Consider the following 15,154-nt stretch of genomic DNA (forward strand, 5'->3'; position numbering starts at 1 on the left):
GAATAATAAAAATGAAGCTTCAGAAGGAATAATTTATCCCCTGTGTAGTCTTAGCTTAGTCCTTTTTTTATAGCAATGAAGTTTATTCACCGGCAGCACCAGCTACAGAATAATGCTTTACATTTTCACTCTTACAGTTGTGGAGTTCCTCAGTTTCCCACTGACTTCGAAGAGTGTTTGTAGGAACTGGTCTGTAATTGTGGTTAAAGTTCCAGTAACTGCCATGAGCATCCTAAAGTGTTACAGGCCGTGAATCTGAGTGGCTGGAGCTATTTGATTTGGGAACAAACCAGCATTTTGCACACTTTTTTTTGCATAGTAATGATGCAAATAGGTTAGAAAACTGTGAAATAGATGCATTGAAATGGTTGGGCTTGCCCTGTACATTAACAATCTGCCTTTTAAGTAAATGTTGAGGTATATTACATTTCAATTGTAGGCTGTTACAGCTTTGTTAGAGATTATCTAATACGTATATATTTTTTTTCAAGTAGTGTTCTTTCTATCATTGTACCATAGTAATGAGCTTTTAAACTTCTATTACCAGTACATAGCGGTGTTCATTACAATCTTTGCTGAAGGATCACAGTCCTGATGCTATAGCTATCACAGCAGTCCTGCCAAGTATGGACGTATGGTTATCCCAGTTGTAAAGTGTGAGGTCTGACCTGTCAGGGCACTTCAAAAGTCTGAAGCACGGTTGTGAAACTCTCTCACCTGGAACTTCAGGTAGTTTTCATTTATAGAATCATGCAAATCGTTGCTTCACTTGTCACCACTTCCAAATAAGTTTTTGTTGCTTTTTTTTTCATTATGGTAAAAAGAATATTTCTTTAATTACAGTGTTTCAGTAAAATACATATTCTGTAAGTCCCAAATAAGCTTCAAAGTACACCCATGTGAAGTAGCGTGTTCACATGAGCATAAAAGACCATCCCTGCATGACTAGTGTTACACCTAAGTTATAGGTCTGATTTTTTTCTGTACAGCACACTATAATAGTGGGACAAATGCATTAAAAGAATTGTTGTCTTTCTTTCAAAGATAAATGATCTAAATATGAAAGTAAGGACGGAAGAATATGCATAGGAAAGTGAGATAGAATAGCTTGGTATTAATTTTCATTGATGATTGTTTGGTTTAGTACTCCCAAATGAGATTTGATTTTAGTAGTGGCAGTGTAAGACTTTCTCGAAAGAAATTGTTTTACTAAAGCAGTTTACTGTTAAACTTGGTTCTTTTCATTCCAGTCCTAAAGTTCTTGCAAGAAATCCAGTGGTATCCGTTTATGTATGTGGTGGATGAGACTTAATGGGACCATGGTGCTTCAAGGTTATTATTTTTGTGTTTCAGAGGTGTTTCATTAAAACTTCGCTATAACAAAAGAAATTTTTTATTTCTTTTGGTGAAAGCTACTTATCTCCCGTATTTCCGTATATGGGAGAGCTCTGTAAAAATAAAAATAATATTAGAGAAATCTATTTTACAAAAGATGTATTTTATGATTAAAGCCACTAGAATATCTGGAGCAAAGATAAACAGGGTTCTGTCATTTGACTTTATTTGAAATGAAATCTGTTCCATGTGATTACTGTGATGCTCAATAACATTTATGAAGTGGCTTTAAAAGTGCCTTTCATGCTTTTTAAAATTTTATTTTCTACCACTAAACTGAAATACATTATTAATGCATCCGAGATGATTCTCAGAGTAACTTTAGTGCGAGGTTGTACTTGGAAATGCCTGCTCTGAGTTTGTTCTGCGGATTTGCAGTAGGGGGCATCGTGGAGCAAGAAATGCAGAGAAACTGTAATCTGTTTTAGCCTGTGCATAGGTATTTAAGTTAGTTTGAGACTTCTGAGTAGGTTTTCCAAAGATTCAGAAGCCATATTTATGAATCATTGTAGGTTTATATATATATTACAGAATATTAAAACAAAAAGTCTGAAGTTTCCAAAAGTAAGAGGGAAGCTCATTTTGCCTAGGTTGCTCAGCATTTCTAAAGCTGAACTTAGAGTATATTTATTTTTCTTGAAAAATATTCTTGAAAAAAATCCTTTCAGTGACTTACAGTTAATATAGTGGTGTGATTGCAGAGAAGGAGACAACTGAAGAAGTAGTAGTGAAAAAGTCCTAGCTTGAATATTTGGAGGTAATACAGCTTTTAGTGATAAAATACAAGTGTTTTCCGTGTCACCTTCTATTCCCCGCTGTCAGAACTGATCACTGAATTGACTGTTTTGGGATTAACTCCATAGAGCGTTTTGACCACACATAGACTGGCTGAGAGCGGGACTATGGTTGGATGAACCGTAAGGCATCTTGTGGAGAGGAGTTGTATGTAGAAATGTCCCTCCCTGTGGGTCAGCACTAGTGCAGAAACATCCCCTTGGTTGCTAAGAAAAAAACCACTTTGCATCAGTAATAGTGTTTCCGAAGCTCATCTTTCTGTAGGGTTGTATCCTTTAGTTTAATTATCTTGTCTGATATAGTTGAAAATGTGCAGTATCTGACAAAGGTTTCCTTCTAATTGTGGTGTTTCCTTTCCCACACACGGATTGTTTCACAGCTCCTATTAGGGTTGAACTTAACCTACAGCCTTCTCTGCTGCCAGGGCCCAAATTTGTCCTTTAGCCTTCTGCCTATTTTAATGAGAGATGTAAGAAATTAAAAAGTTTCAAGACCCCTGCCTCTGTCAAATACAGCTGAAATTGGACAGCGCTTAACAAGGTGAAGGGCAGAGGTGATGCTGTGGCAGCCGCTTAAGCCAGTCTAGAAAGCAGAAAAGTTTGAACAAATGGGTTGGTGTTATAAAAGCCATGGTCCTTTCTGACCTTGTAAAGCTAGGGAATAGGCATCTAGACAAAGGGGCCCTGGGATCTGACATCTGAAGTACTTCCACAATAGAAGAAAGCGTGAGCTTGACTTTATTTTGGGAGAAATACCCTTAATTTCCCAATAGGTTGATGTTGAACAAAACTCTGGCATGTGTTGATCATGGTAACACCAGTTTGAGTCCCTTACTGCAGTGCACTGTAATGAGGAATTCTCAGTAAGCCACATAGAAGTTTTGGTTTTTTCCATTTCTCATCTTTTTTGCTTCCCTGATCTTCTGACAGTGGGGTTAAATGGGGCTTTTAATGGGTTAAGTTGACTTTTATACAATTAAGTCATATGCCTTTTTGATTAACCACAGGGTTTTATTGGTTAATGCTTTATGACAGTCTTATCAGTCTTAAGCCAGAGGCGATTACATGGAACTGTTAAAGAGGAATGGCTCAGTGTGGCAAATACTGAGGTACAGAGGTTTGGCCAGATTTGAGAGTGCTTACCATGTAGTCTCATATGACTTTTAGCCATACGCTTTACTTGTCATCACCCAGGATTTTAGTGTTTGTGAGCAGTTGGCAGGCTGACCTACTTTCACTGCCAGATTGTTTTGTGGGTTGGCTTTTTTTTTCCTTGTATTTGACAAGTTAATTTTTTGATCCTTTCCAGATAGGCTTTGCTTGTTTCCCAGGTCTTCTCTATGCACAAGTGAGGAACCACATCCTGAGCTATTTCCTATCCATTTCCATTTTTTATTATCCTATCTTACCCTCTAGGCACACGTTTGGCATCAGATGAGTGACAGGACAGTAGGTAAAGAAGCATTCTGAGTGGTTTGGGAAGCCCTATCGCTGATGAGATAGAAATCATTAAGTCTGACCTCTCTCCTTTCTCCCTTCTGCCCCAAGAACAGTATCTAACTGCAGTTTTGTAGCTGCTACGAATCGTCACTTTTTCTGTCTTTCTGACATGCTTTTCTCTACCGCACGTACTAAATATTTTAAGAAAACTGCACAGACCCATACTATGGTACATAATGTGGGGTCGTTTGTAATTTGGTTTTGCATGGCTGGGCTGGTAGGAAAGGTGAAGTGATTCAGTGGCTTTCCACCCTCTGTGTTTGAAATACGTTTGTCATCTTGAGAGAGAAGAAAAAGCAGTGGTTAAATATTGCAGTGGTCACAATACTGAGATTCAGATTGCTCCTTAGAAGAGTTTTACATTACAGCCCATTTGGAGGGTGTTCTCTAGACATAGTTCTGTAGCTGAGGCAGACTATTTTCTCAGAGAAACTTCAACGAAAACAATATCAACTTGATTCAGTGAAGTAATAGGTGCAGAGTCAATGTGCATACAAACATGTCCAGGTTTCCCAATGTACATCTTCTCTTAAAATTTCTGTTTTCCAGAACACAGAATGGTGGCTACAGGAGATGAAAGGAATATAAAATTATTAAAACCAGTAGACGGCAGCAGTGGTGTGAAATCATGGCCCTGCAGATAGGAATGTGTTACAGTTTTCTACAGAAAAATATATTCCAGGACTGGAGCTTGTATTCCAGTTCCTATTTAGCTGAAAACAGCAATAAGCATGTTTTATGAATGCTGACCTGTTAAGAATTTGTGGGGGAAGTTACTGGGCAAGCTCTTCTGTCACCAACTTCTTTTCAGTACTCTGTGTGTACAATGGTTCTTCCTTGAAAACAATAAATGACTTTTATTTGAAGATATTGTAAAGCTTTGAGCCAGATGTCAGACTTCTCATTTCAGGTTATAAACCCAGAAGCAATTGCCATAATCCAAGCAAACGCCATAAAATAAGTTACAGGATTTAACATTAAGTTACTTGTATGCTCATTTACATGTTTTACTTTGGTTTTTTTTTTTTTTTTCAAAGAACCAGAAGCACAGCCGGTTTGTACATCTGCCTGGTGTTTGGTACTTGTAGGCAGCTAAACCAATAATGTTAGCTGTTTGCTAGGATACTTTGGTCACCAATACAAAAATAAGTATGTTTTCCAATTTGATGTCCTGATGGGAAATGAATAGGAAGAGTGGTGAGGGTTACCTTATTGACTGCCTAAAGTGCATAGTCTGGGAAACATCAATGGAATCATTTTTAAGTCTGCACCATCCTAACTGGTGTCAAGATTCAGATTCTCTAGCAGTCATGGAAAAGTGCTCCCTTCAGTGAGAAAAGATCAGCTACGGTGTATGTGATGCTGGTGCTTTCATGGTCTTACGTTCATGAAGGGAAAGGAAATACAGGCGGCGTGTTGGCTGCTTTCATACTCACAGTACAATTACAGATCTGTGCAAAAACAGGGGTTTAAAAATTACCTTGGAATTGCAGTCTAATATTGCTTTGAAAATTACTTTCAAACTGGCTTTCTTTAAATGTAGCTTTGCTAAGAACAATGGAGTGAAACTTGAAGTTTCTAGCCGCTACTTTGCCCTGGGAGGTTAGAAGTCAGGTGAACAGAAGTAGCCGTGCGGAGATGCCGTATAGTCAAAGGGAAAGGCAGCGCCGTTTAATCCTGCCTTCCACTCTGCTCTCAGTCTCTTCCTTCACTTTTTTTGTAGCTCATCCATACATTTTTCTTCCACAAAATCCAGAAGCCCACAGTTAATACAGGTCTTTCTCTCACCAGCTGCCCTTTCCCCCCACCCTCCATCCTTCCTACAGAAAGCTTACCTGGCTGGGTTTCCCACCAGCAGCTCAGCTGTGGCAGCAGTCTTACTTATCCTACACCCTTCCATATGTGTCCTTGGCATGGCAGGAAAAATACAGTGATGAACATATTTTGCCCCAGCATATTGTGTGGCAATATGTAACGGCCTTCAGGTGAAGCTATTAGTAATATCTTAACTTTTGTGTTTTGTACGGGTTTGCATTCCATTTTATGAAAACAAACATGCCAGCTTTCCTCCTTTTGGCATTAAATAGAAGGCAGAATGGTACAAAAGTCATCAGCGATAGAAATCACAGTTTCCCAGGCTCGGGTATACTCATTTATTTATATTGCAGATGATGGATGTGATAGCTAAAGCTGCTGATGCATTGTCCCATGCAGACAGGGCTGCTGGCTAAAGGCTGCATGGAGCCGGTCGGTGGGAATCTTAGCTACAGTCCAAGCTGCCAAGATTCCTGGCGTTTCCAAGGTTGTTTGCCAAATTGTCTCTGCTGGGGTTTTACGCTGTCAAAGCTGATAGCTTTCTCACTGAGGTAGCAGTTGAAGGCTTCGAGGTATTTTTAGGAAAACTAGCCAGTTGGTTTACGTGCTGACTTTTAGTTGTCAGGTTAAGTGTTTTAGTTTAAGAAAAAAAATTCTGGGTACATCTTCTTACAAAGTGGGGAAGAATGTGTGACTAATTTTTGTAACAGTGATAATTCCTACGTAAAATCATGATGAAAATAAGCAGCGGACTTACTAGTTACGATAAATCCTGTGGAGTGTCACGGTCTTGCAGCCTGTTTGAAATACAGTGTCTTTTTTAACTGGGATTTTTAACTTACTCTGTTAGTGTTCTGGGTTTTTTCAATTCCTAATTAATTCATTTATAAAGGCTTACAGCTTGCAAGGGGAGGGAGGGAAGAATTTGGGCACTTTCCCATGGGAAAGTAAATAGAGCTTCCCAAAAAGATTTTTTTTTTAAATATTTTTTTTTTCTAAATCCAATCATTTTCTGAATCATTATTTGCATACTTAAAACTTAACATAAGGCAGAATTTTATCAGTATTTCTTAATATATGTAAAGTGTTACATATTTTTTTAATGTAGATTTTAATGTACCTTTTGTAAAGTTTAAGAGGGTTCTGTTTTTTCCTAGTGAATGCAAATGAAGTTACACTGAGGTATAACTGAATTATATCTGCTTAAATAGATTAGGATAATTAATTTCTGAGGGAATCACTTCCTTACTGGATCTTTTTTGGAGCCTTGTTGAAAAACGGTGTACGTCTTTCAGAACTTCACAACACCTCATGGAGAGACCAAAGCCGATGCTTTCTTCTGCAGGTGGTATCTCCGCTTGTAACATGGTGAACAAGGACTAGATTTTGGGAAAGACTGAAATGTTGCTGGCTGCTGTGTGCATTCCTGGCCAAATAAAATACCAGCGTTTCACAGATACTAGGTTCTTTGTAAGGACACCTCTCTTCAGCTCTCAAACCCTGTTTTCACTTCTCAGTATTGGGTGGGAATTGGTTATTATCAGAAGTAGCAAAAATGGTGTGTAAATGTGTAGCATTTGAGCTGTACATTGGAATACCGGAGGGTATGAGTTAAAGCTTTAGCTGGTGTGGGAAAGTTTTGTATTGCGTGTCACTTTTCTGTTGCTCCACTTTAATACAGCAGGCTTTGCTTATGTGAAACAAAAGGCTTTTAATTATTGCTGGTTTTCTTCCCGTCTATACAGAGAAATTGCTCATAAAAACATCAGTTGAATTTTTAATTAGGAAAAACCTTTATAGAAAGTCCTTAAAGAAATAATAAACTCATTTAATTCTTTTAAGGGAGTGGAAAAGGATGGGTGGAAGGGAAAATTATTCAAAGATCAGAATTTTCTTTTTGTTTAAAGAAAGTAATATTTTTTCTCATGAAGCACTTCTCACTCTTTTTTTAACTCTTCCGTAGAATCCTTTTACACTTGCTTAAAAAAATCCTTTTATACTTGCTTAAAAAAAAACCTTTTCTTTTTCAGAATTTTGACCCCAACCAGCAGTTTCCAAGACATTTGGACCCTCTATAACTTTCTCATAAGCAATGAGGTACGAAGTTTTCTTTGATGTTTTGTCTGATACACTTCTGTTACAGTTTTTATTTAAAGTGGTTATGGGGTTAGCTGTCTCATCATTGTGTTTCCGCTGATCTAAAATTTTGAAGATTAGCTCTTATTTATTAGGCATTGAACGTAAAAATACATTTTCAGTTGGTACCTACCAAAAGTTACTTGAATCTCTACCAGTATATGAGTTGCTTTGCGTGCCTTTCTGAGCGCTCATTTGTTATGAATGACTCGCTTTCAAGAGTAAAAAGTCTCGAAGCAGAAGTCATCAAAATATCCCTGCCTAGTTGTTTTAAGAAGAGAGCAAGCAAGTACATTGCATTAGGTAGTTCTATGGAGAGTATTGGCTGCAGTTCAGAGAAAAAAAGAGAAATTGAAATGACCAGTTATTCATGAAGCTTTAACTCATTTGTGCTGAAAGATTTTTAAGAAGAGAAATTGAAATGAATGTTTGAGGTAGAATAGAGGTATTTTTTCCATTTAGTATATTACGTATTTCAAATTTGCCATCCTCTCTTACACAGGAAAATATATTTGGGTTTTGGGTGACTATATTTATGGAACTAATGCAAGTCAGAACTTACTTCATTTGCTATAGCATTATAGGTTAAATTAAGAGGGGAGGAAGAATAATATAACGTCTTTTAGATCTGTGCAGAAATTGTTAGAAAATGAAGCTGGAGTGATACCTATCCCTCCCATTATATACAAGCATGATTGTGAATTTGTAATATTTGATTTTATAATATATAGCATGACGCTTTCCTGTACTGTCTCAACTTGAGAGCCTGTTACGTAATGCATTAACCATATCTGTTACACCAGCTGTATAATTTTAATCCATACGTGATACGTGGTAAATTCCGATGTTAATTCTTTGTTCTTTATTTTAGATAAGTAACAGTATAAAATTCACTGCTGAGGAGCTCTATGAGTGTGTTTCACAAGAGATGTATCGGTAAGCCAATTACTGACCATATCAGATGGATTTTGAGACAGCATTTTAGCATGTACTGTATTAACCAACGTACCATAAGAGAAAAATCGTTTGGATAAATAAAAAAATCACCATTGTAGGAGGAGCATAGGGAAGATGAGTGGGGATGGTTTCTTTTTCCCTTTTTTTTTAATGACCCACTATTACAACAGAGTAGGAAAGGACGGAAATTAAATTGGAGATGAGCCATTAACATCTACACAATGATTTTCAGCTGTTTGAGGTGAGATGTTGGTCCCTCTTTCCTCTGCCAGTTTTGAATTCATGGCTTAGGTCAGCATTCATTGTAAGGTAGGTTAGCGCATGAGACTGCATTTAAATGAATTCGATTATAACTGAAATTCTGTTTTTGTGAGGTACTTCTTGTAACCGAACTCGTTATTATGAGAACTTTGCTTAAATCAGCAGAGGAAAAAACCCTGCAATTCTCAAGTTGATTCAAGTGACTGAACTGTACCATGAAAAGTGGGCATATCTGCAGTTGCTGTGCTACATTGTGGCTGTTGTTATTAAAATCATAAATTAAGCCATTGTATGTCACTAAGCCATTTGTAAGTACAGTTGGAAAAAAAGGAGAAACAAACATAAGATTCCAAGTGCTGTTTCCATTTTAGGAGGCTTTTTTACAGTTCAGTCACAGGAAAATAAATGTTCTGTTGTACAGCTGAGTTAAAGGCCGTGAAAACATTCATCTAAAAGTGAGTGTCGTGCAAGCCTTACAGTTCTTTACAGTAAAGTTTCTGGCTCATAAAAGGTTTCTTTCTGAATTTGTGTAATTGAGGGCTTGTAAATCCAGGTTCTGTGAGGTTTTTAAAATGCAATAATATTTTTTTTTAATAAATCCTAAGTGGATACTAAAAGACAGGTAAATACTTCCTTTGATGTTCCTGTTACATCGATATGAATTAGCTTTAATTTGCCAGGCTATGAAGCATGGTTCCATCAGCTGCGTGAAAGGCTTGCAGATTATTTTAATCTGAGTAGGCAAATTATTCTAAACATCTTTTCTTTTGCCTGGATTGATGCTGATTTCCTAAATCTTCTGTGAATTTGTGCAGATTGCTAAGTAGTTTAGAAGCCTAACTGGCTTGAGTTGGTGGCCAGCGCTTCTGTAGTTCTTACGTTTTCAAACATTTGTGGACAGCTCCGTCACTGTCTGTATAAAATGTGCGGCGTACACACAGCCTTTGGTATGGTGCTAAGGGGTAATGAGGGAACTGCAGCTTCTTGATGTTTGAAAGGTGTCCCTAGGTCCATACTTTTCCAGAAGGCCCAAAAACTTGGACTGCTGTTGTGAATTCTGTGCGCCACACTAGATTTCATGGCCAAAAACCTGTTCCCGATAGAACTTTCAATTTCTGGATGAGCAGTCCAGGGTGAGGGTGACATTTTTGTTACGTGTAACTTTTGAAAACATGTGAAGCAAAGATTAAGATCTGTTGCTATAAATTCAGTCCACGGGCTTTCAAATTACTATGTATGTCTTATTGTTGTTCTTGGTCATTACAGCAATGAAACTATTTGGTATTACAGAAGTGAAATAAAATCTGACTCCACCCAACAAAGCAGAGATGCTAAATGAGGTTTTAAAAGCACTCAGCTGAAAAGAGATGTTCCATGAGCAAAGGCACAAGAAAGGAGACTGCTTTAAGGCAGGCTGGATTACTTCTGCTTTGGCAGAAGCATACCAAACAATGTGTTTTCCCTCGCTTCAATTACCGGCGAACATTTTTACTTCAGCCTAGCCTCTGAATTCTTCGCAGATAAATTCTTGTCTCGAGTATTTGTGCTCTGCCTGTTCCTTTTTCAGGATACGCCAAAGATGCTCTCATCTTGTAGTTTGGATCCAAAGGGTTTCTCCTTATCTGAAGAGGGAAAGGGACTACTGGAAGCTAAATAGCCAAAGCTATATGCACAGTTCTCACCGCTTTCTTATCTCTTAAGTGGTACTATAGGCTTTGGTATCCCAGCAGCTTTTAGAAGATGCCAGCCAAGGACTAGGGTCCAGATCTTTAGGACATAAATGGAACAAAAAGACTGACCTGGCCCCAGAGATCTGCTGTAACAATTTTTTGCATCTTCAGCAAATTCACAAAATAAGTTTTTCCCTCAGAAACTCTTACGTGACTTCTTTTTAATTTATTTTTTTTTTCTGAACTGTCCTGCTAGTTGCCTGGTAGATTCCAGTCTTCCTCTCATTGATCTGAGTAGTGTTGACCTAAGACCTCTTCTTTTCTGGTGGGGTTCCCCCCACCCCGTCCCATTGCTTCCACGCGTCCCCTGTCCTTATATTGCTAGAGACTGAGATGTGATGAGGGCAAAGCCTTGTAACAAGACAAAAACTGTCCTCAGTGCTGAGTCAGATCTGCCGCAGCTAATGTTGCTGCTAGGGGGCGAGGCAGTAGCCTGCGAGGGGGGAGCTGGGATTATACAAAGGTTAGCGAAGGGCAGGCCTGGCTGCTAATTTCTTCCTCAGTACAGATTCTTCAGACCTGATAACGTGGGCTTATGAAAATCCTAGCCTGGTGAATCTTAATTGGAATGAAGTTTTTCCCTTCTGACTAGTAGGAACATGCCACAGTCGTGAGCTGCAGAATTAGGTAGATTAAGGGAGATTTAGTTAAAGCCCTCGTTTCTTCCTCCCTTCCTTTCCGTTCAAGTGTGCAGTGTGGACAGTAGGGCTGCTGGATTGGAGGAAGAGTTTCAGAGAGGTCCCTCTTGTTTTTATGGCAAACAGCTAATGTGAAGACTTAAAAGTTACCCGTTTAGTACTTGCTAAGGCTTTTGAATTTTCACTGCTGAGCAGTGAACAGTTTGTATCATTTGATAAATGACAATTTGATGTAAAGGGTAAGGGGTAGAAAGAATTGTTCAGGCTTTGTTTTGCAAGCCTATGATCTTGTCTGAACTAAGAAAATACAGTGTTTGGAGGCCTAAGCATCTAAGTAGCACGCTTGAAAGCTACACATGACTTTCACACTGCTCTTCTTCCTCTTCCACCTGCTTGCACCTACCTTGCAGTAAACTGCCAAAGGAGGTGGAGGTGACTGCATTGGGCAGGGATTGGGAAGACACCGACGCCTCAGGTCTGGAATGGGCACCGACACGGTCATAGCAGTGTGCTTGATCCCTCCGGCCAGGCGTTCCCCTGCTAGCCCGGGAGAGCACCCCATGCCTCCCCTCGTCCTGCTGGCTGTGGGGCCAGATGCCCTGTGTGGTGTGGTCAGAGCAAAGGTTTGTTGTCCTGACTCGCAGTCTGTGGTGATGAAGCACAGGACTGTTTGGCAGGTGCCCCTGGGGAGTACAAACTGCATCATTTGCAAGCCTTACCCTTTTCCTGTATCTTGACGGTCCTTTTCACTGCCCTGTGCCTCCCTTTCTGCCAGCCTGGCACAGTTGGGTGTCCCACACCAGTGTCACGCCTTTCAGTGGAGGTTATCCACAATCAGTATCCATGATGGTGTTTTTGAGGGACTAGAAATAATCTCTCTTGACCTCTTTAACATTATTTCTAGCTACTGGAGTTAACTACATTGAGTTAACCTATTGCACTGTTCTTGGGTCTAAAAGTCTGCCTGTAGCATCATACTGTTTACCATTTTAACCATTACTCTGTGATGACTAGAATGATGTAGGGAGAGTTTTAATTGAGATAAGGGTAATGATATGCTCATGTCTCAGCCGAGGTAGTTTTCTGCACTGGTTTTTAAGAGCTCTTCGTGAAATCTGTCAAGGCCCTCACTGCTGCGGAGGGCATGTAACTGGTGCTGCTGAGGGGTCCCGACGCTGGCTCTCGTTCTGTACGCAGGCTTGCCTGATAGCCCGAGTAGGTGCACCGGGTGTTTACACAGAGTGCTTACTGCTGGCTGCCCGGGGGGTGCCTCACTTGCCAGCGTCAAAACTTGACTCGAGGCGCAGTTTGTAGCTGATGAATGGAGCTTGTTCATCAGGAGGATGGATGCTCTTTCATCAGAGTAGCTGTGCCAGTGCTATAGGTTATTGCCGGAGAAATGCTATATATTTAGACTGCTCTTTGTGATGGAATTCATCTCCTCCTCTGTCAGGCTGATCTGCCAAGCTTATGTCACTTGTGGGAGCAAAAACTACTGGGAGGGTATGGTGTGTGTCTTTTAAAAAGCATCCCTTAGTTTGAATTGTTTTGGTTTGGTTTTTTTTTTTTAAAAAAAAAGACATAAAAAGAAGTTGATCAAGTGAAAAAAAAAAACCCAGACTAACAAATCCAGCTGTTGGATATAGATCTGCATGAAAATAATGAGTGTAAATTTGTGCTCAGCATAGTAATAAAAAAAATATTTCAGAGGCTGGTCTGCAAGCCCTCAGGCTGCATTTGTGTAACTCAACCTTGCCTTTTTTTCCTCTTTTTTTTTGAGGAATGCCTTTTAAAAATGGTATTTTGAAAAGGTATCCTTTGAAAGCCAAAGCTACCCCATGTTTTCTGTGTCATCAGGTTTAGATTCCTCTTTTGAAACAAAAGTCCACATAATAAATCAGTGTAGTCAAGAGATCTGTTTTGTGTGTAAATACATTATATGCCAGTATCCCAAAGACAGTTTGAACTGAACCTTCCAAAGCCCCCATTCTGCCAAGAAAGCTGTAACAAGTGACCTTTCAATGCTGATTATTATTTGAAAACTACCTTTACATAATACAACGAAAAGCAGAAAGTAAAAAGGAGCTCTGCCTTGTCGCTGAGTTGTGGTTTGGCTACTTTAAGGTGTTTGTATAAAATCCTTGATTTTAGCAGCTTTAGAGCAAAAGTTGCTGCTACTCCTTGGGTTTATAAGGAAATTGCCTTTTGATTATACACATCACAACCGTACAGTTTGCCTTCTGCCATAGGCCTTTGTAGTTAAAAATTGTACTACATCGTATTTCGAGTCAGGACAACTGTGGTTTCAAGCTTCGCAGCCACTTTCCTAGCAGGAAAGCAACAAATAATTCCTCATAGCGGCTCCTCCTCAGGGGTTGCCTTTGGCTGCAGATGCCAGCGAAGAGCCTGCAGAAGTCACCCCGCGGGTATCGCATGGGGCAGTTGCTGCTTCAGCGTTACCTCGCGTGCCGAGGGGCTGTTGCGAGGGTGTGAGCGGGCAGGAGGGATACCCAACATGAGGGGCAGAGCGCGTGCTCCTTTTCCCTGGGGGGGGGGGGAAGGGGAGCTTTTTTATGTACAAGCACATCATGCTTGTACAAGCAAGAACTTAAAAATTTGTACAGATTGTTTAAAGTAACAATTTTTATGTGTGCATGAGGTCGTTTTTTTAAACTCTTAGAACTCAGCTGCCTTATCCGTGGTTGATTTTTTTCTTTCCCCCTCCCCACGTGCAATAGCAAACATGTTTGCAAAATACTCTAGCTTAAGTATAGAAACGAGGATTTTGGGTTTTCTTGCTGTTTACCATTTAACCAATTTTACTATCTAATTCCGAGTTCAAATAGAAAAATAGCAGGAGGTATTTTGGCAATTTTACTGCTGGAAAACAGGCAAACTGCACAGGGAAGACTGGTCAAACTGTGTGAGCAAAGAAAAATGCAGCAGAGCTGCAGGGGTTCGGTGCCTGCACGTGATTTTTATGAAACTAGAGACGAGGAAACGACATCCTGGATCTGGTCGTTTTGCCAACATTTATTGAAGCACGCTGAGGGATGGAAGCTTTGTTTCGCTGGCTTTGAGGAAGGTTGAAATTGGGAGAGTTTTGCATGTGCTGAACTAGAGTGGCTTCTATTTAAACATTCAGCGCCGTTTGCCAGCCTGCAGCCTGCTGTATGGTCCAAAACGGGAATCGCTGGTGGTTACTGTAAATGCATGCTTACGGTGGTTAGGTTTTTTTTTGTTTCCAAAAAAATGTTGCTTATGGTACTTTTTTCTCAGTGCAGGTGTCCCATATTGAATATGTGACCAGAAGTCCCTTTATGAGGAACTTGATATTTTGCTATAAAAATATATCTGGATTGCCAGAGATACTGAGCAGTCTTTGCTTTTGACAGGGTTTAGAGCATGGCATTAGAATCCCTTTGAATTTTGTTTTAAAGGAATATACGGCAAGATTCCTGTCTGTAAAATGGGTCCATTGTGTGCTGATAACCTTTGCCTCTTCTCTTCCCCAGGGAAAGGTTGGAAGTTGGATGCTGCCAGCTGGCCCAGCTGGAACACACCATCAAGCAGTGTCACGCATCCGTTCACACGGAAGCCAAGAACAGGGGCTGGCTGTGATGCCTGGGTCGGCATTTGGAGCTGCGGTGCCCACCCCCCGCATTTTCCTTGTCTGAACGAAGTCTTAACAACTCCTCCGGTGTGTGTGAGGGAAGTACTCGAGGAACCAAAAACCTGCCGCCTTTTTTCTCGATGGTGCTGTTCTGTGTTTGAGTTGAGGGGAAAAAAGTGACTAGATACACGCGTGCATTAAATGTCGGGAGTTTCTGTTAAGGATCGCAAGCGCATAGAATTCTGTCTCAAGTGAGGGGCTCGGGATTGATGCAGCTGGTTTGGTGTGCCGCAGATGTGCTGGGCTGCTCTTCCG

The 15,154-nt window shown here is 40.0% G+C and overlaps 1 protein-coding gene across 10 annotated transcripts in view; it reads left to right on the top strand.

Moving 5' to 3' along the window:
* The window catches only part of SWT1 (SWT1 RNA endoribonuclease homolog), a 36,465-nt gene extending 21,515 nt beyond the window's left edge, over nucleotides 1–14,950 (top strand). For 5 of the 10 annotated variants that reach the window (XM_009636902.2, XM_035892467.1, XM_035892469.1 and 2 more), the window contains 3 exons: nucleotides 7,535–7,601; nucleotides 8,512–8,576; nucleotides 14,742–14,950. In XM_009636902.2, coding sequence (XP_009635197.1) covers nucleotides 7,535–7,601; nucleotides 8,512–8,576; nucleotides 14,742–14,847 — 238 coding nt within the window. In that variant the 3' untranslated portion in view covers nucleotides 14,848–14,950. The other 5 variants (XR_004841726.1, XR_004841727.1, XM_035892472.1 and 2 more) reach the window with 5 other exon arrangements.
* Nucleotides 14,951–15,154: the final 204 nt, after the last annotated feature.

Source organism: Egretta garzetta, unplaced genomic scaffold, assembly GCF_000687185.1.
Source record: "Egretta garzetta isolate BGI_Z169 unplaced genomic scaffold, ASM68718v1 scaffold304, whole genome shotgun sequence".
NCBI classification, from domain to species: Eukaryota; Metazoa; Chordata; class Aves; order Pelecaniformes; family Ardeidae; genus Egretta; species Egretta garzetta.